General features: G+C 42.7%; 1 protein-coding gene across 6 annotated transcripts in view; it reads right to left on the bottom strand.

Annotated features, from left to right (window-relative positions):
* The window catches only part of BACH2 (BTB domain and CNC homolog 2), a 187,962-nt gene that overhangs the window by 46,331 nt on the left and 119,333 nt on the right, over positions 1-22,298 (bottom strand). For 5 of the 6 annotated variants that reach the window (XM_032105074.1, XM_032105077.1, XM_032105073.1 and 2 more), the window contains one exon: positions 3,197-3,451. In XM_032105074.1, coding sequence (XP_031960965.1) covers positions 3,197-3,439 — 243 coding nt within the window. In that variant the 5' untranslated portion in view covers positions 3,440-3,451. Of the gene's footprint in view, positions 1-3,196; positions 3,452-15,566; positions 15,667-22,298 lie in introns of all 6 variants that reach the window. The other variant, XM_032105076.1, reaches the window with a different exon arrangement.

Here is a 22,298-nt window from a genome sequence, read left to right on the forward strand (position 1 = left end):
GCCAGATTAACGAAATGACCCCAACATGCTATGAAGTAAAAAAAAAGTCTGCAGTTTAGACTTCAGAGGCAGATTTACTGCTTTGAATAATCAGAAATAAGTTATTTTCTTTGATGTTAAGCTTCCTCACACCAACATAACATGAATGTAAAAGCTTTATATATAAAGCTTTATCCAGATCCAACATGAAACCTTTGAGAAATAATAGTAACAACAGTGCCCTTTCTCTGCAATGTACTTCAACAGTTTTCAAACTACGCCAGAATTTAAAATACAGTGTTTTTGTGGTTGACTTAAAAACAGCTCTGTGAATTTATGAATGATTGTCACCTTCAGAAAAGTTTTGAACAGTGAAGACTATATTTAAAAATTATTTTCAGTATCTGTTTTTCTATAATATTACATACCAACATAAATTGTCTCTAAGCACAAAAAAAAGTATTCACTCAGGATATTCACTTTCAACTTTTGTTTGAAATTTTTCCACTGGAAGAATAACCCCTACATGACAGAGTAAGTCAGTTTTCACAGATACCTTAAGAAATAACTCACTGCTGCCAGAGGTCTGCAGACCACAGGCTGAAAACAGTAGCCTTGGGAAGCGTCCTTAGCTTGTGAACCAAAGATGACCCTGCTAACTTCTTTAAATGCAGTATAACTAAGATGGTATTTCCTCTGCTTTTCAGCTCTTAAAAACCAGGAGTGTTTCAGTTCCTCTTGCAGGGAGCTCTGACACTCTTGGAGGCACTTCCCGTATCTGTCCACAAGCACCTACCAAAGTGCCCAGCGCTGTGAAGCCAAGTAACACTAGAAGCAGAGATGTGCATCTTAACCAAGAAGTAACTGAGAAACAGCAAGGTGCATCAGGCAGCTTTCCTTATCCCGAGTGACTAGCTTTGTGAGGAAATTATTTAGCTGAGCACCTCACACACAGCTGTTCAAGTAAAGTAGCCACCAAGAAAACTAAGATGCAATGCATTTAGCAGCAATTAATTTGCATGTGGAAAATATCTGTACAAGTAAGCATTGGTAACTGTCATTATCTTTTTTAATAGGCCAAGAGAGCTCTTTTCCAGGATGAGAAAGTTAAAGCCCTTGTACTCTGCAACTAATAGAAGCACATGGCAAAGTAGCAGTGGTGGTCTTAGGAGAGGCATAACAATTTCAGAGCTCTTGGAAAAACCATAAGAACTAGATTCACTACTTCTGCAACTCCATGAGCTTCACTGGAGCCATAAGAGCAGCCAGTGTAACCCTAAGTCACTAAAATGTTTTGATCTTTCATTGAGATGCATTCTAAAATGTAAAACTCCAATACTTCATTTATTCAAAGGGGATTTGCTTAAATAGAAATAATTTATGGTTGAACTGGAGGATTTTTTCTTAGACAGTATCTCATATAAAACACATAGAAAGACAAACCTTTGTATTTTAAATCTTTAGTGTCATATTAATATAGGACTGGGTGACCAAGTGCAGACACATCATAACCCCTCCACTGGCCAGCAGCTCAGCACCTCACTGCTGCTGAAATTAGAAATCTTCTAATTTTCAATCTACTTTTACTGAAAGCCAGTTGAAACCAATCAGTGCTTGAGTCAACAGTGACTTTTAGCATTGAAGAGAAAATCCTCCATTCAGCTGTTTCAGCTCCTCTGCCTAACTAGAGCTGCAGCACACTCAGTTGTCATACCAGCAGTATGAACCTGCCATGGTCCTTTCTTCTCCTCCTTTAGGCCAGGCTCATTCTTCTGAACATCTCAGTCACTTTTCTACATGCTTATTTGAATTTCTATTATTTTTCTTTATGTAACAGGACCTGAATTATATACAGGTGTTTCACTAAGGCTTCGATAGTCTCCTGCCATTTCATACCTGTGTACCCTTGGGCATGTTTTGTCACCTCTCTGCTCCTACCCCTGCTTTGTGGCAAGAAAGCAATGTGACACTGACTGAGACTTGATTCTTCCACTGGAAATTATTAGCGGACAGTGCAGAATCCAAGTGCGCATCCTAGTGTGTCCTCTGCAACATCTCTAAACTCCTATGTCTGGGTTGAAGTGTCTTCATGAGTAATATCCAGTGTCAGGACTCATGAAGTCACAGCCAGTGACCTACTTCTAATGCTCTCCAACTTGTGCTGTGACAACATCACGATGCTGCTAAAATCTCTGGAGAACTAAACCAGAGGGGGAAAAATGATGTGTGACACTTTGGGACCTGTCATCATTTAAAAACCCACCATGCCTCTTCAAGGGCATTTAGCAAATGATGGTGAAAAACCTTCTGAATGCCAGAGTACCTTCCCACTGAGCAACTGCTGTGCTGTGCCCTGGGTACATTGCCGCTCTTCTCATGCCACCTTTCCCAGCCGGAGACACCAGGCAGGCAGTGCTGAGGCAGCAGGTGATGGCAGCCCTAGCCATCAGGCATGCACCTCCCCTCTGTGGGCAACAAAGCCACCAGCATGCCCTATGATAGCTGTGCTGTCATGGCTTTATGGCTGTGAGGAAATTACAGTGGGGGTGGAAGCCAGCCAGTGAGATTCTGTGATAAAATAAACTTTCCAGTGAGGTATGTGTTTTCTACGTCCCTTGGCTTCCTGCTGTGGGAGTCACACTGCATGACAAAACCTCTGCTTTCTGACAGACTGTGTTCATGGTTTCTCAGTGGAAAACACAGTTAAATCCCAAACTCTTTATGAGGGGAGGTGTGAGGAAGCCAGTCTGAATAAGGTGCAGGAGAGCGTAAAGAAGTGGAATAAAGATATGAGCTGCCAGAGAGGGGTGGACAGCAATGAAACTCCCAATAACATGACAGCTCAAATGATTTTTCAACAATAACCTGCCATGTAGCTGTCGCATCACTCCTTTCAAATTTCCTGTCTAGAAGAGCAGAGGAATATCAGGGTCCTAATACTGCCCTGAATGAGGCTATGGTAATTAAACGTTTGGGTACAATTCCTTCAGCAGCAGTGACAAAGGCGAGCTGAAGCATCTTAAAGCTTTGCCTCCATAATAAGGCTGGCGTGGTGTGAACACGTCCATCCTTCAGCGATTCGCAACCCACCCAAACACAAAAAGCACATTCTGAGCCGTGCTGGGGCAGCCACTGACACCTGTGCCATGCTCCCTTTGGCCACCATGCGGGAAGAAGGGGCGCGTTGTTACGGCGGGGGCACGGCGACATACTGTACCTCTTCCGGCAGGCTGACCACCAGGTCATTTTCCGTCTGCCCTACCAAGGCCTGCAAGAAGTACTCGCTGCAGGCAGCCAGCACAGCCCGGTGGGCGCGGAACTCCTTCCCCTCCACAATCAGCGTCACGTCACAGAGAATGTCCTGCTTCCGCTGGTCATTTAAGCAGAGGAGAATATTGGTACAGTGCACCGTTGACTCATACACATACATGGGGGAGTCAGTCTTCTCATCCACAGACATGCCGTTCACACCCTGCAGGGGACAAGGGAGAAGAAAGCAGAAACAAGGTGGTGAGGAGCAGCACGGTCCCTGCGTGAATGCGGTATGGTGAGATTCAGCCCAATATCGGGATAACTCAGGACCATGGCCAAGCAGCCCGTTAATGCTTAAATCCAAGAAAGTTCCTAGGGAAAGATATCGCGATTGATACTGGTTTGATGCCACCAGATTACCTACTTGCCCCACCAACTTCCCCCCTCAAAACCAAAATAGGGTTTGGACGGGCTGCAAAGTGCTTTTCTTCGACCACCTACTATGCGTCTCCAATTTCCAATTTAGTAATGGCAATAACATGGGGACATTGGAAATTTTAGAAGATTTTAGAAAAAAAAGATGCTAGAGTTACTGTTGGGTTTTCTAATGGTGAAAAAAAAGGGCTTTGCGCTTGCTTCTGATATTTTCAGATCAAAGGGAAAAAGCCCTCAACCCCCCAGTCTACTCTCTGAAGACCTTGGCTCAAGTAAAAGGCAAGGTGGAACTGCACCTGATGAAGACAAGCCAAGACTAACTACAGCAACTTAATTTCTCAATCAGAATTTTAGGCCTTAAGAGGGAGAGATATTTAGCGGCTCCAGAAGAAATCTGTTTCCATGTATGGCTAAAGCAACACGCCTTCATCAGTAGCTTAACGCCATTTACAGAAGAGTAGATGTTACTGAATTCCACACCCACAGACCCAAGAAAATCCCTTGACCTGTATGGATGTCTGGCTCCAGGCAGCATATGGGTGCTGGGGCTACTTCTGCCTGCAGGTCTCCCCCTCCTTCTGACAGCAAAGCAGAGGCTGGAATGATGTAAGACACCCATTACACACCCATTACTACTGTCTGAGTCAGGGAAATTCTCTGCCTGATGTTCTGCAATTTCTGACACATGTAGAACTGGGAAAGCCTCTGAACACTGGGACTGGATTTGTGATGGTGGAAGGAAACACCTTCCCCCAATACCCCACCCTGCATGAACCCCCTTTGCACCTGAACACATTGAAGTAATTAATTTACCCAAAACTTCTTCCCTAGTGTTAGACTGAATCCTCTTTTCATTATTTTCCCATTTCAACTTCTCTGAGTAGGAAGGTGTAAAAGCCTGTGCTGTGACTGAACATACCATGTATCCCAAACCAAACCCTCTTGTTTTCAGGCTTACATGGGGAAAAGGATTATTTGTATGTATTACTCTATCTGTTGTTGAAGGGAAAGTTCTGCAAATGCACAAACCTGCAGTATTTTTAAGGAATTATTTCTCCGTCTTGAGAACAACAACTGCCTTCTGAGAGGTAAAATTCGGAGGCATCAAGGGCTAAGGGTAAGATGATGGTATTTTGGTATAGTATTGCTGCATTGCAAATATCTGACTACTGTATCACGTAAAAGCAAAATTCCTCTTCTGCTACTTTCCAATGTGGATCATTGCAGCATTCTCCTTTGCTAGTGCAATATACAGGCACATTGCTAGACCCAACATGACTTCAAACTATTTCTCTTGCCGTGAGTTCAAACTAGGTTACCATTTTCCTACAGTGCCATTTGAAAGACACTAATCATCTAGACAAGAATGGACTTAAGAGGACGCACTTGTTACTTATATTTACTAGACTTCTCAATTGTAACTTCATCTTCCCACCTTTATACAAGTATTTTTAAGCCAATGGCTACAATGACTCTGTACAAAACAGGTATTTTTGCCAACAGTGCAAAACTGTACTGTTACTGGAAGTCTTAATGGAATGCTTACAGATTCCCTTTTACTGGTATTTTCAATCTTTATGCTGACTCACGCTACACTTTTGAGCACTCAGCTGAAATGCTTACATGAACAGAAAAAACCCCACAACCAACCAGCACAGATTAGCCCTTCAACAACTTAACATCTAGACAGAAGATACATAGCTGCTAATTGATCTACATACAGGCAGGGGAGGGAGACATTTCGGGGGGTGGGTTATACCAGCTGGATTTCTTGACTAGAAAAAAAAAATTTTTTTCTCTGTATAAATTGAGACTAATGAGGAGAATTGACAGCAATCATGTTATTAGCACTCCACCAAGGTAGAAAAGAAAATGACACTTAGCTCATCTCACTCACAGCTTTCTGTATAACTAAACCCCGATGCTAATGATAGCGCTATAATGATGTTCTAAGTGGTCACTCTTGCGTGCTATGAAATGAAAGAGTTTACAAGAACAATCTAGTGGGAAAACCTGAGAGTTGCAAATGACAATGCAAAGGGGAAAGCAGTAAGCTTTTTTTTTCCCTTTATTTTCCAGGCATGTCTTATGCCTGTAATATCTCAGATGACAAAAAAAAGGACAAGAAACCTGAAACCCAGCAGATAATGAATAGAACTTCAATTATATTTTCAGTGCCTTAGAAAAATCCCACCAAACCCCAGCTAGCCTGAAATTGCAATCCTCTCTTACAGTAATAGTGCAATTTGTGTGAATCAAACCCTGAATTACTTGGTTACTAATTAGTAATTTCTCACTTTTTAACTACAGCTCTCATCAAGTGTATTTTTTTAAAAAATTTGCTGCATGGGCTGTGAAGTGCTGAAAATACCATGATGTATTTCCCCGCTGGTGAGCAAGCCTGCCTTCTCTGCTAGGAAACCAGAGCGGTGCAGTCCTGGGCTGCTGGGGCTATAAACTGCACCATCCTCTCCAGCGGATCCCCACCTGCGCTCTCGGGAAGGACCTCCACCCAGCTGCCTATAACATCGTACTTTCCCAGGGCTACTGTTGTGACTCCAGGGGCTTCCTGAAGGTGGACCCATGCTGTTCCCCTTCCCACAGCCCCTGAGGATCCATGTGGATGCCCTGTCTGGCAGCTGCAATCTCAGCCTTCCACAGACTTCCCCCTGACCATGCCCCTGACCCCTTTAGGAAGCACCCCAAGCCCTGCATTGCGCACAGGGAAACTGGGTCTGGGCTACAGCTCAGGACCACCTATTTATCAGCTTTTAATGTTTCAACACAAGTGATTTACAGTCTTTCCTTTTCCACGATCTGCCATCGACCAAATGACCTCCAGACATGAGGTGTTTCCTCTCCAAGAGGGCTTTATCCTGCAGGAAAGGCGCAAGATGGTGAAACCCTTCACTGGGAAGTATATTGTTCATTTTCACAGGGAAAGGGTTTAGAGAGCAAAGAGAAAAGGTCACTGTAGGACTTTGGCATGTAGTAGCACGAAAATTAGCAGAATTCAACTCTTTTTTTTCCCCTCTCCTTGGAAGAAAAAGACCCAGGGATCTGGTATTATCTCTGAACTCTGAGGCAAGCTGGGCTGCAAGCCTTTTACACAGTGTTAATTCAAACTGCATCATTTTTTGCTGAATTCAGTATTATGCTGAGTTTGCAGAACCTTATTCATGGAAATCATTGCTACACACTTGGTATTTCTTCAGACTGAAAAGAGAATGTCTTAGCAAGCCTTTCTCTGGCTCAAAAGAACATGCTGTGCATTTGTTTGCATATAGGTCACCATGCTGCCAGAAAAAGCCTCTATGAAACAAAAGTTTCCAGAAACTGGCATGAGCTACTGTGGGCAAGAAAAGCACCATTGAAACCTAGGCAGAAAAGTTGCTGGTAAAGGCCAGCAACTGCAGTGAAGTGAACTGAAAGGTTGCTTACACGTTCCTTCCATGGTGATGGGTGGAAGATCCCACCAAACCCTTCTGCACAGGCAGCATGGAGGAAGCATGCAAAACCTCAGGAGACCAAAAATGTTGCTCATGGAACATCCGAATCACTCTGTGCGCGCTGTCTGCACTGGCTGGCGCTCATCCAAAACTCTCCAGGAACTCATGAACACATTGACTGAGCTGCTACCAAAAATACATTACCTATCACAGAAAAACAGCTCCTGCCTCACAAGACTGGAGCACACGCAATGTGGTGTCTGTTTTTAAAGGGAAACGTGAGGGGAGAGAAAATCTTATCAAGACAGACCAGAAAGTCCTGCATCAGAACTGGGCTAATTATGTGAAAAGGTAAATCTCTATCATGGCAGAGCTACAGAGCACTTAACCAGGCAAATTATCATCGTGACAAAGCAGCATGGCTTCTTCAAGGGGAAGTCATGTCTCTGATGGGCTCTATTAGAATTCCTGAAGTGTGTCAAATTAGCAGTGAGGAACACTGGTAAGTGTAATTAGTGTTGACTTTCAGAAATCCTTTGAAAAAAACCTTTAAAAATGGCTGTTAGAGAAACTCAGTTGTCATAAGCTGAGAAGTTGCATCAGACTGGAAATCACTTAGGATAAACTGTATTCTACAGAGGAGGAATGCAGGGGCAATTTTCAGCAGGTTAGCAGTGAAATTTCTCCAGAAACTGGCTTACATCTGGCTGTGGTCACACTGTTCAACATGCCCGAGTTCCTCTGATCTCTGGAGCTACAGCAAGGCTGGGCACACTTAGTTCTTGCATGGCAGACTGCCTGTATGTACAGGCAGGGTCCTCACAGCAGCCTGCCCACTCTTCCTGCAACGTCATTGATAAGGTTGAGCCAGACACTGGGAACAATTTGAAACAACAGAGGTTTAGACTGAACATAAGGAAAAACTGAGGAACAGGATGCCTGGACAGGCTGTGATTCCTGACCATTGAAATGAACCAAAATTGTACCCTGTCCTCATAGCAGGATGCTTGTTTAATTTTCCTTGAGAGATTTCACAGTCACTGCAATAAACCGTATGTACAACTGACCACTGCTGCATGTTACTGGGCAAAGAACTCACTGCATATGTCAAAGGATGAGTTACTTCTAATAAAAATATCCAGAGCCACATTACTGAGAGTACAAGTTTACATGGGATGAATATTTACACGCTGCAGCATGTATATTCCACTGTCCAATATTCCACAGACAATATTCCACTGTCCAACAACAAATGTGCTTATATTATCCTTCCTGACCTACTAACCAGTGCCTCAGAAACAAATTATTTGATGGATGTCAACGCAGATAAAACTCCAAATCGATTGTTTCCTAGACCTTCTCAACCCCTGTGTCCCCAGCTGTGGGAGACAGCAATGGACATGCTGGCTGGTGCTCCCCTTTCTTGAACGGAAACTGAAGTTGTGTGGGACCAAGTTGCTGCAGGCAAGCAGTAGAAAACATCTGTCACCAATACCAGGGACTCCTGCTCCCACTGGTTCCAGCAGAGCAGCTGGTTCAGGACATGAGAAGCCACACAATGCTAAATTCAATTCATAAAAGGTGCATAAACTGCAGCAGAAGCATCTTTGTAGTCTGTCCATGGCAAACCACCAGCAAGGATAGGGGAAAAGAGGGACCCAACGGCACCATCTCATCCCCCTCCTTGTCCCCTAGGAGATGTTAACAGGAATCACATCTACAACAGTGCACAGAGGACTCCCAACAACTTCACTGAGAAGGCCTAAAAAGGTTTATCAGTATCTCCTCATTATGCCTGTAATGCTACATTGTAATAAAGAAGCCAACAGATAACACTGTGATTCCTCATTTAGGAATTGCAGTACCTGACCTGTTGTAAAATGAACCACAGGTTTTGCTTGGAAGCATAAGCTGGAGATCACATTTTATATCCTACTACTCAAGGTGACTCCCGACTTTCTCCTTATTGCATTAAGAGAGGATCAATACTCAACTGGGACTATTTTTAGTTCCAGTTCACATTCTCTCAATCAGCTCCACTAACAGTAAAAGAAATATTCTTAGGAATGGTTTGAAGTGGCCAGCTTGAACACATCTAAGGCTCTTTGGTCAGCAGTAGCTGGAGTCTGCATCACAGATTTGCACGTAAACATCTCACAGAATTTCTGTTCAACAGGATTCAGGCAGAGAAGGTGAAAAAATGCTCTTTTGTTCTGACATTTTCTACTGTTTTTTCCTCCTAACAATTTAGCAAAAGGTACTCAGAAAAACAATGGGGAGAATGATGATAAAATAATGAAAAAAAGTTCAGAGCAACTTGTCCTTCTGACAAATGGCAGCAGAAGCACATCAGACTTGACAGTTTTTAGGGATAAACATGCACTGTTTTTAAGTGGCAAGTGGGAGGAAAATAATTTTCCAGGCTTCCTTCCCCATCTCCTAATATTTTTTCTACAAAAAGACTTGTTCTGTGTAATCAACACTTTGTTTTTAAAGAGAGTTATCAATAACTGACACTTCAGAGCTCCTAAAATGACCATGATTGTAATTGGTTATTACATTCTCTCAATTATAGCTATAACAACAAAGGATATGATTATATTGTCACTGCTTTCCTTTAAAAAGAAACTATTGAAAGGCCTAATGATTAATTCACCATTTTTGAGAGCTCATTGTAATGACAGCAGACTATATACAAAGGTCTCTTCAGTGAGCCCATTATTCAATTAATAAATGCTGAATACTGAGCAGTCATAGTCATATGAAACTCCCAAGAATTCTGTGAATTTTTAACCAATTAATTATCAATTACAACATCATAAAACACCAGCACAAAAATAGAAACAACGAAATTTAATTATAGCTTATTCTTCTTAGTTGCCGCAAATACTATACAAGACTGATTTTGATTAATAATTCATACAGCAATAAAGTATCAGGAAAGATAATTATACTGTGCCACAATTCTCACACTGATTTCTGTAATTACAGATTACAACAGTGTTAGCAATTTAAAAAGGTTAGGGAGCAGTAGTAATTTGCTATGTCATCCTCAGCAATATTAATGTCTTCTCCTCTGAGCACCCCAGATAATTGAAAATAGACTCGCAGGCCGCCAGGCTACATGGACTTTCCTCCTGCCAAACATACTGTGGGTGCCAGGGCCATTAGCAAGATTGTCTTAAGAAATGAGCTTTTCACATTGATCAAGTAGCTTCTGCTGTAAAGCAGAAGGTACATGGACAACTGGAAAAGACACTGTAGAGCATTCCTGGCTGGCAGCTGCAGACGTGTTGCTGCCAAGAGTGATGGCTGGTGCTCCTGACCATAGTGCCTTGAAGCACGACCTTCACTGGACTGTGAGTGGGAAAGGGGACAGCTAAGAGAAAGCCAAGGGAGAATTAAACCACAGGCCTTCTAGACAGGCAGGTCTGGCTGGGCACACAGCAGGGCCCTGCAGACATTTGCTAACATCTCCTAAAGGCAAGAATTCCTGTTGCTGAGGAGGCTGCATGGCTCCAACACATTGAGCGTCCACAGCCCAGGGAGTACCCTTGGAAATGCTGAGCAGCTGCACGTGGTTCAAGGGCCACAAACCAGTCCCCATTAGTTACACCACAGGCACTGAGCAGAAGCATCAGTGCCTGGGCTGGCTGCTGGGCTGGGCCATGAGCCCCTTTTCTGGCAAGCTTCAGGTGGATTCCAAATGGAGATGAGAACACTGGAAATTCCTTCCTTAGCTAAACTGACAGGAACAGGGATGTATCCTGCAGACTGTTTTTGAACAGCTCATATGCCATCACAGCGCAGAGGCTTTGATGTTGGAATTAAGTCCCACTGCAAAGTCATTTACTGCTTTTGTTATACTGGACCTAGACCCTACAGCACAACTGGATAGATACTGGGAAAAAAAAAAAAAAAAAAAAAAGAATAAAAAAAGAGGGACTCTGATCCTGCAGACCTTTAAAGAGAACTGCTGAATATAACTTCAATCTGTAGCATTTTGGTTACTCACAATGATTTTGCTATTGGCAGAATGCACACATGAGCAAAAATGTACCACAGCTTCATTTCTACAATGAAGGTTGTTTTTTTTAAAAGTACTGTCAGGATGCCCGTAGTCTCCATGATGAATGTTTATTTAAACCCCAGGTGTCTACTCTAAAGAAATTGTGCTTCAGGTTGTTCAGAGATCGGTACCACAAGGAGTCAGGGATTCCCAGTGGAGGTTGCTTTGAAGAGTCCAAACAGATTTATGCTCCACATAGAGATAAAACCTATTTCTTGACTTCAGAGGGTTGTGTTGCTATTGTTTCTTGAGAGAGTAACCCAGATGAACAAGGTAATGAGAGCTCACATTCTTTAGGGACTTTAGTTAACATGCAAATAATGTTTACACATGGCACATGCATTGACATATACATTCTATACAGGCCTACTAGGCAAAGAATACACATGAATATTTTTATGACTCAGTAAAAATTATATAATTATACTACTAATTTTCCTACACTGAGTGAATCACGCTTAGTTTAACATGCATTTTCAATGTTCTGTAAATAAACTGATGATGCCCTCAGGAAAGAGGCATGGTAGATGCGTGGAGGAAGACAGATTCATAGAATGGTTTGGGTTGGAAGGGACCTTAAAAGTCATCTAGTTCCAACCCTCCTGCCATGGGCAGGGACACCTTCCACATAGACCAGGCAGGAAAACAGGAGGAACAACAGAAAAACTGTCCTCTATCCTTATTTCTCAGGAGCTACTTAACTGACATATATGAACATGGAAAATAAGAAACACAGAACTCTTTCCTGACAAAATCTCCTCTCACAGTTTTCACATTGCTCTTTACAGTAGTTGGCTACGGTGAAGGGGACCGGAACTAAGTCTGCTACTCAAAATAGCTTATTCAAAGCAGAATGGGGAATGCCCAACACTGAAACACTGCCAGGAAACCACCAAGCACAACAAACAACATATTATGTTCTTCTGAAGCAGTCAATGGTTTCAGGACCTTTTGGATTGTTCTTGGGTGAGCTGGATTGCCGGATTAAAGAAACTGAGAGGGAAAAATGAAGTAGTAATTTGTCTTTATTTTGCCTTCCAGCTTGGTAAACTCTCTGAGAAAGTTAAAGGTCTCCACACAAACAGGGGCTGGAAATTCTGGCAAAAGCCCACTACATTCCTTGCTTTAATTGAGTGTTTTGGGGGGGGGATGGTTTGCTTGAGGAATGATACAGTGTTATGGCTCCTCCCTTTTTCCTAAAACACTATATACTTTATGTGTACCTCTGCGGGCATATGTGTACATGATATTGCCCTAATGCCACCAATATTTGGAAGCTACAAATTATGAACAACAGCACTGTGCAGCTCCTTTTAGCAGCCTTTGAATGTCAAAGATTATGCTAACAAGTTATTTGAATAAAAGCTATTAATTTCCTTTATGTTCTCTTCTCAACTTTAAAGCTCCAGTGGAATTCAGTGCTGAAGCTCTGTACTTGAAATTTTGATTGCTATCAAATGAGCATTGCTTTCACTTTTTTAAAAAAAGAAAGAAACACCAAACACACAAAAAACCCCCCCAAAAACCAACAAAGAAACAACCCCACAAAAAAAGCAGACAGGAAAGTTCTCTCTCAAAATTGTATTTTTTTTCACTAAGCTGTACTGATTACTGCTTTTCCAGCCTATCTGCAGAACTGGTGGAAGCAGTTCTATCTGCTTGAGAGGCTATGGCCAAAACCATGCAAACATCTTTGACTACACAAATTGCAGAGGCTGCGAAAGCAACCCAATTCCATTTTCTCCTGTCATACTGCATAGCTGTTATGGGAAAAATCTGCTCTCTTTGTTTTACCCCCTAAAATGCAAGCTTTTCATCTTTCCTGCAAGTTAGCAGGTGGTCAAAACATCCTTCATCTTTCCTTGGGACACAAACTGGCATGTCCTTTGGAACATGTCTGTTGTGATTAATGTGTGAAGAGCAGGGACGCATGCAGTAGGTCACTGGGTTAAATTTGGGACAGACTTGTGTAGGGTGTAACTTCGCACCTTCTGCTCTCGGGAAAGAATACAGGTGTTGCCTTCTCCTTGGAGAGTGGGACACTATCTGTCTGTGCAGCATTTTCCACAACCAAAGGGATACCAACAATAATGTTCTCCTTTGAAAACTGAAGGAAAAATGTTTCTTTACAGCTAGATCATAGATTTTGACTGATCTATAACTAAGTAACTAAACAAACGAATAAATAAATATATTCTAGTGACAACTGCATTATGACCCACAGATTTACACATCTGAATCTTGGAAGTACTATTAATACATGCAAAAAGCAATTTTCATGTGTTTTTCTAGTGATCAAATGATCAGAAGATCACTGGAACGACTATTTAGAAACTCAGAGCAAGTGTCAAGGGGATACCTGGATTACATGAAGGGATTCTGACTGTGGTTTTGATCCTGCAAAGATCTGAGAATTTCCCTTTTGTTATCAGAAGGTTTAAGCAGGAATTGCAAGCCTTTCCACTACTCTCAGAGTCTGACATATGCCTAGATGCCTATTTAAAGTCCCTTTATCCATGGACTGGCCCTTATTCTGGAACTTGACTGCCTTTCCTGTTGTAGACAATAAATCGTCCCATGGAGAAAGGTGCACGGAAAGCAATCAATTCTGCTGCCAACACCTACCAGACTACAGCCAAGGTAAGGAGAGGATGTGAGACAGAAATGGGCAGTTGGACTCAGTACAATTGCAGTCTGAAGGAGCCCAGAGAAAAAGAAAAGATTTGATGTATTTGGGTAGTGGTTCTGAGGACAAGTAAAACCAATGTAGCATTTGCATCTGTAGTGTCTTACAGGTCTGCAAAGACAGCAGAAGGCAAACACAAGCTTTCCTTCTCCTGTAAGATCCAGAGGAGCTTATGAAATCTTCTTTGCCATGGTAAAGAACAAGGGATTAAAGCTACAGAGACTGCTATAAGAAGAACTTGGATTTTATCTTTCTTTGAGAACACTTGTATTATTTGTTGAGCTTTTCATGAAGCTTTTCGAAGCTTGTTTTTTTCTTTACCCCCACAGAACTACAACGTACTCAAACACACTTAAAGCTGCAAAAGCCATCAAATCAAATCAAATAGGAGATTAACGCCCCAAACTCAAAACTAAGCCATGCTTTATCCCAGGGAAACAGAGTGGTTTGATTATTTTTGTTTGAAACTCTGTCATGGGAGTTTTAATCTCAGGGCATTCCTTATATGGTTCACAAACCCGAAAGGCAGAAAGGACCACCTACTCTGGCCTCCTAAAGGCAAATCAACCACTGCCTTTATCACACAGACTTGCAATCCTGACAGAGCAATGAAATCCAGCGGGTTTTTTTTTTTGACAAGCTCTCTCTTCGACTGTTACTGGAATTATCTGTACCTTTAGCCTCCAAGTTCTCTTTTGACAGATTCTGAAATAGCTGTTCCACTATTTTACCCTGGACTGACGTCAAGCAAAACCAGCCATCAGCTCCCCGGGACATCCCTTTTATCTTTTTGAAATATTGGAAATACAGTTGGCAGCCCTCCAATTTTCTGGAATTTCCCATTTCCCAAGATTTATTATAAATTACCAGCCACTTAACAGAGTTTTTTGGCTACTTCCTTTAAAATTCCTGGATGTAAAATTAGTAGGATGTGAGAATGTTTAATTTCAACCACTCTTGCCTCTCAGATTCTCCTCTGCTATAAGCAGCAAACTTTCTCTTCTTTCCATCTTACTGCACAGGATGGACATATCTTCTTCCACAGTTTCAAATACAAAAAACACCTGGGGAACACTTCTGCCTTTTCTATTTTCCCTTTTTGGATATTAAATTAGTAAATGTTTTATCATGACTTGTATTTCTTCGTTTAACCAGAATGGCTTCTCATTAGAGTTACTTTTTGTTATTGATGGCAGTGTAAAATCATAATTTTGAGAGCTGGCAGAATATTCTTCAACAATTCCCAGTGCGTTCAACGCTTTTTACTTTAAATGCAATGTTATGCCAACACAACAGATTCTAACTTTGGAAAACATCTTTTTCAATTCTGAGTACAGCGTATGCATAAATTCATAATCTCCTAGTATATGATGTACCCTGATTGCACAAGGTCACTGTATGGGATTTGAGACCCCGTGATTCATGTTATTTAAGACTGTCCACAGATAATACTGTTTGACAAATTGCTTCCCTTCTTGCTTCATTTTCTCATGCATCAAGTCGCAAAGTTGTATTTTCCAGTCCATTTTTAAGAGAACCACTCCCACTGAAAATCCCACAGCTCATGTACCACTCTCTCCAATGCCTCTGCTATAATGCTAGAAACCTGGCTAATAAAACGCCAAACAGTGTGATTCTTGTGCAATCCTAATGGTTTAGACTTACATATACCGGTTTAGAGTTACACCAGACTTACGCAAGGCTGGTTGATGTGGTTGGGTATTCACTGATGTCACTCTCTCCCTCTATGGTTATTTACAGCCCTCGTCTGCTCATTTGTCTTCAAGAGGAATGTACTGTTGGTAGAGAAAGAGGCCACTGAAACCAGACATTCCCACAGTCTCTGCAGATCTTAGCTTGGAGATCCACAAAATCCCAAGCCTTGTCCACCCTCAGCAGCATGGTGGGTGCCACCTGCTGCTACTTTCTCCCTTTCTTCTCCATTCACAAGGGGACAGACACTCCAGGACACCTTGGCTGTATCATATCTGAGGACAACACAAAAGAAATTAATGAGGTCCTTGTCTGCACAGTGGGAATCATCACTGCCACGCTACCTTCAGGACCATGGCACATTTGGTCAGGGCTGTATTTTGGGCAGCTGTGACCTGAGGAAGCTTTGCCTGGCTGATGAGATGTACGCCCATACCTACAGTCTGGACAATCTTTAAGAGAGAATGCTTTTTTTTCCTGAGAAGAAAAGTCTGTATGATTTTTCTGATGTGAATTGAGAAGCTATATTCTCCACAGATCTTGGAGACATGCAATTAAAGACTGTCAAATTTGCATGCACGCAGGATTCAATTGAAGGCTGAGCAGGCGATGTTATAACATTTCTCACTTGACTTGACAACCTTATATTCTTTTAACAGCTTTTGTGCATAATTTCCTTGCTTTAAACAAACTGAAGGTGCCATTGTATAACCTGACCCCTGAGCCCACGAGGGTGAGGATGAGGGTAGTAGCCAGGAGATTCCTGCTTCCCAAGCAGAACTGGCTGACAATCACTGGTCTGCAAAATCTCACCTGAACAGTCTGCAGCACCGCACCAAATGCAGATGGAGCAAGCAGAGCACAGCTCTGCAGGTCCCCCTGTTTTGTCAGAAACCTGACTTTCGAGGAAGAATTGAGCAGAAACTGCTAGCTGCCCTGGGCTTTCCTCAGCAAACTTTCTGGTTGGTCAGATGGATTTCCAGCAACGGCTGCAGCATGTCCCCAGCCCACTCTCCAGCTGAGATCTCATGTCTTTGCTCCACAGCATGAGGGCACCAGAGCTTTAGAGGAGCTCAAAAAAATGCTGAACATTGGGAAATCAACACATAATTTCAAGCTTTATTTTCCTTTTTATTTCCCCCTTAGCTGAAACATTTCGGCGGTGGTTTTCCAACGACAGTCTGAGAAAACATCACAGCAAGAAAACTACGACTCTGTGCACCTGAAGTCTGGCAAACCTGCTGTGGTTCAAGATAAGTTTTCATAGAGGGAAATTAGAAGACACAAGACAGCCAGTCCTGTTTCTGCTGCGCACATAGAGTAAGAAGCATCAGGAGGTCTGCATGCAACGGGACGTAGCTTTCACATTCCAGCACTTACTTATGAAGGTGTTGAGTGCCATTAATCCACGCTCTTTAATTAGATTTGGGATCGCTTGCAACAAGTGGGATCAAGCCATAAAAGCGTGAGGACAAGGAGATTAAACTACAGATTAATAATTATATAGTATAAACAATCTGGGATAAAATAAAACTCTTACACTCCACTGGAAATTGGCATATGTCCAGTTTATGTATAAAGCGGGAGATCTATAAAGCTCATTGATTAGTATTTCAAATGAAACTAATCTAAAAGCATTACTAATTATTAACTGAAATATGTAATACAAACAGCATGCTAGGAAACAATCAATACTTCTCCGTGCTTGCAAACCCCTACAGCAATTTTTGTGCTATAAAGGGGACCAGACTAGATGGCAAGCTCTAGTGCTTGCCAGGGAGTTTGTCTCGTGGAAAAGAGAACAGTCCGCAATGTAAAAACAAGCATGCTTTTTTCTTACTTCTTCCCCCTCAACTTCTGCCTAACCTAAATGTACCTAACCTATATTGTAGACTGCAATAAAAAAAATAAACTAGTTAAAAAATCACTCCACAAGTCTTTCTAACTAAACCAATGAACTTTGTTTCTTGGACTGTCATAAGAATGCAATCATTGTTATGCAGGACCCAATCCAATCTTTTTAGACAAACTTGACCACATAGAGACATAGCTTCAGAAAAGGAAGAGACAATTTTCAGCTATCAGACTAAATGAAGATTTTGCCATTAGGACAGTTCAAGTCTTGTAGAAATAGGCTCAGTTAATTTGTATTTATCAGAGGTCAAGATCAGGTAAGTCCATCCACAGATTCATACCATTACCTCAAGAATTTAAAGTGCTAGTAAGACACAGTTTGGTTATATGTCCAAGGGAATGTCAAAATGCTTTAAATAAATACCTGTTGCTTGATGAAATACAGGACAGCCACCACTGGATTATGAATGACACGATGCTATTCCATCACAGCATACTGTTCTCCAATATAGTGTCTTTAAAGCAGACACATATGTGCATGTGCCTATAGTTATAAATGTGTGTAATGCATATACCCACACATATATATGTGCATATATATATGCACACACATAGACATGTATCTGTATACCTGTGCAAACATATGCACAACATTCAATTGCTCTCTCTTAAAAAATATGTATTATTATCATTGTGTGTTTCATGTCACCTGGCATGAGCTTTTCAAACATTAAAAAATGACATGTCTCTGTTAAGAGTCCTATCAACAAAGCTACCCATCCTTACATCAAGAAAGAAATGCTCCTTTTACTCTACAAATTAGGTTGTCTCAGTATTATTTGTAGCCTTTATACCATGCATTTCTCACCTGAAGTACATATGCACACATGCATTCTTCTCTGCTACACGTGGCAAGAATTTTTTCCAAAAAGAGTACAAGAAAGAGAAGAAATTAAAATCCTGAAAAAGATGTTTGTGCAAATGTTTTTAGTAATAATAAAGGAGGATAGAGGCATGAAAAAAACCCTCTGAAATGGGACAATGCAGAAGCGATGGTGAAAAGTTGAAAGGATAGGGAAGAGCCAGGAGCAACATCCACAAGGATGTTAAGAATTGTGTTATTATGGATGTATGGAAGGGTTCAAGAAAAAAGAAGAGAAAGGACCTGGGTTACTTTGGAGAAACAGAGTCCTGAAGAGGCTAGGGCTCATGGATCAAGAGCTGCTCAGACGGAAAGGCAGAGGAGGGATGGCTGGAGACGTTTCTAGGGAGAAAGGTCTGTAGTAAGGGGGCAGGAGCCCAGTCCTGGCTCCATTGCTTCCAGGGAGGCAGAGGGGCTGGAGTGAGAATAGGGAAATGAATGGTGAGAAAGAGTGGCTATTGTCCAGTGTTTTCAGTGAGCAAAAAGAAATTGAAGAAGCTGAAGATAAAGCATTGCATACTACAGTGAGTATGTAAGGCTGTTGGGAGGGAGCAGAAGAAAAGAGGGCGCAGGCGGCAGAGAGAGAAATGTTTCACTGCCCAGAACAGAGAGGGGAGCGACAGCCAAGGAGCTTGAAAGAACAGTGGGAATGAAGGCAATGCCGAGAAAGAAGATTCATGGAAATTGTCTGTTCTCCCTCTGGGAGGTAGGATGATGCTGGGAGGTGAGGGGAGAGAAAAGTCTCAGGCACTCAGAGAAGCAAACAGGGAGAAATGTCAGAGTGGAGAAGAGATGAGAGGGGAGAGGTAATCACTGGTGAGAGGCTAGAGAGTGGGTGAGGACACGGTGCCAAGAGATGATAATCCATCTGATTAGAGAATTAGGCACAAGAGATGTCAAGCAAAAGGCAGAGAGCAGAAGAGGCTACGGATGTGGCAAGAAGACCCTGAGCTTAAAATAAAACTGTCAAGCAGTCCAAATACACTAGCCATGCACTTCCCCTCTGCCTGCCCCCTTTCTCCATCGCACCATCAGGGATCAACTACCTTATTACTGCAGGGAACAAACAAAAATCCAGCTGCCCTCAGGCTGATCCTGGAGGAGCAATAGAATAGGAATGAGGAGAAATAAAAGCTGGCTGGCAGTAGCTGCCCGTGGATAAAAAGGAGACCTTTATCAGAGCTGTGCGGCTGTATTTGATTTATGAGGGCTTCTTCTTGCAAAACAGAGGCACAGCAGTGTAAATGGCTTCCTAAAGAAAGCCTTGTGGACAGCACCTCCCACAGATCAGAAAGAAAGGAAATGCGGATGTCCTGGGCTAGCCCGGGATGGCTTGGGAGCTGGGGCTCCTGGCTCAGGCATTCAGCACAAAGCTACTGGCACTGCGCCGTGCCCACGCAGGAACAGCTACGCCCCACGGCACCAGGATTCGGCTACATTGCGCCCCCAGCACTTTCTACGGCGGCTGTCACTATTTTGATTGTGAATGTAACATCCCCTTGTAATGAAAAGGCTCGACTCCTCAGGAAAAGGACTACCAAGCACTGTAAAAATCCCTCTCTTTTTGACAAAGATGTCTGCTTCCAATTTAAGGAACAAAACACTGTAGTCTGGATTGCACACTACACATTTTTGTAAATGTTCTTTTGTAGTAGCAAGTAATTAATCTTGTGTTAGCACCCAAAAAGTGCCCATGAGTTTTTGAACTTGCAAACAGCTGGAAAATGCCTACTTAGGCTAGTGTGCACATCTTTGAGTAATTCCTATTTGTTAATTACTCTTCCAGAAGCTGCCAACAGCTATTCTAACATTTTTCTAACCAGGGAGGGATATCACATCACATAATCATGTGAATTAACAATGAGACAGTGGTGAAGCAATGGGATAAAAATCAGAGAGTTGAGAAAGAAATTAAAGCTAATTGATTTGCACCAAAAAAAATTGCAGTATATAAACACCATTTCAGAAACAAAGGACATGACTGGGGAACAAATAAACAAAAGTGAAACCAGCATTTGCAGAAGTTGTCAGAGTAGATTCCTTCTCTCGGTGACAGATGAGATGAGACTTAAGCCCAGGACCCCTTACAAATGAGACTTGCTAGTACTCCACTAACCCACTGCAACCAAAGCAATATTCCCCTCTGCAACACAACAGATGTGATTCAAACTGGCAAGCCATGGCACATAAAAGCATGATGCCCTCCCCTGCTCAGTGCAGTTTTTTGCAATATTCATTGCAATGGCCCAGAGGGAATTCCAGCTCACAGTGTGCAGAAAGCTCGCTGATGCTCCTGCACAGCAGAGAGGACCCCCACATGGCTGAAGGGGCACCAAAGGGCAACAAGCAGCGCTGTTGGAGGAACCACCTCGAGATGGAGCTGCCGATGAGCCGATGGGGCTCCCTTGGGCCTGTGTGGGAGGCAGGGGGAGGCAGAAGAGGAAAATCAAAGAGGTACCTTTAGATATGTGTGTGCACATTTAACTGTGGCAAGCTAATGCAGGATTTGCAATAGAACGCCTGCTTTGAAAATGGCAAAGGCAAGTTATTACCAGGATGAACATCCTTATTCACCATCTCAGGGGAAGCTCTGGCCATCTTCAAGCAAATGTCTTTTTCTTGGAATGCTGTTAAGCTGTGGTCATCAATCCTATTTAAGGAATGGGAGGAATGGCTTCATATCACTGCTTCCCCTCCTCACTCGATGTGACATAAAATACCAGCACATTAGAACAGGCAAAAGAAATGGAGCTTGGCTGGTAATGGCCACACTCGCGTATTTATTAAGCCGCTCAGGGAAGGAGGCACCAGGCTCAGAAGGCGCAGCTCCTTCATCGAATGCCTAGAGCAGCAGCTTCCTGCTACCAAGAGGTTTCCTTGAAATCCCTCCAGAATCACTCTGCAACCCAAGTGTAGAAGAAGCCACTTGCTGTGCTCTGATTGCCCACTTGAACTTTTTGAGAAGGTTGTGTGTATTTACCGTCAATCTTCAGCACTGTGTTGCCAACTGACTTGCGGTGGAAAGGCCGCAAAACCGGACGGTTGCACTTACACGACCCACACGCTGCTCTGCCCCTATGCCTCAGAAGGGCATGTAGAGAGATGGGGCAGCACCCTCATGTGCTGGTGGGCCACAGGGGCACAGGCAAACCCCCTGATTTAGGAGCTTGTGCTGCCACTGCTGCGGCAGTAAGAAGAAATGATTCCCCTGACTTGGCTGCTCAACCAGATTGGCAAAATCTGTTAAAAGACAAGGTGATTTTCCTAATCATTACAGCCTAGACAGGAGCTGGAATTTGGCTCACATTGGCTGTTCAAATGCTTCACTACTGGGCACTGCTAGAGGGTTTAGCATCACCGCCTTCGTTATCTCTCCCTGGCTTCATCTTGTCTGTGCTGTGTATACATAAGGACACATGGACCATGAGACTCCCAATGAACTCTTGTAATACCAGCTGTCAGCAGCCACCTCGGAGTCAGGAAAAACATGCTTCAGCAAGAGATTGTGTCTATAAACATGGCAAAACTAATCATCCCAAGAAGGGTTCCCCTTCCTCTTAAAATTAGTAGTGTATACAGTCAGATAGCTCAATGTAAACACATCACTCTGAATTTCACCAGCTTCACTATCAAGCACTGTTGCACTGCTATGGAAGGAAAAGTATGAATCCTGTAGGAAGTCTCTGCTATAACAGATACTAAATCTGACATGTGAAGAGTTTTATTGTAGTGTTTCTAAAGGAGTGAAAAGGGAGAGAAAACATGCGAAGACTAAAACCATCAACACACCAAAGGTTACAAGAGAACTGTTAAATGCGTGTCCCTGTGAGAAATGGAGAGGATAGCTGAAGCCCCTCCTGTGACTAAGGCAGTGGACAAGCTCCAGTGAAGAGTCCAGGAGAGAAAAGAGGAAGGTAGTCATTAGATAGGACATCCTGG

Source organism: Corvus moneduloides, chromosome 3 (assembly GCF_009650955.1).
Source record: "Corvus moneduloides isolate bCorMon1 chromosome 3, bCorMon1.pri, whole genome shotgun sequence".
In the NCBI taxonomy this organism is placed as follows: domain Eukaryota; kingdom Metazoa; phylum Chordata; class Aves; order Passeriformes; family Corvidae; genus Corvus; species Corvus moneduloides.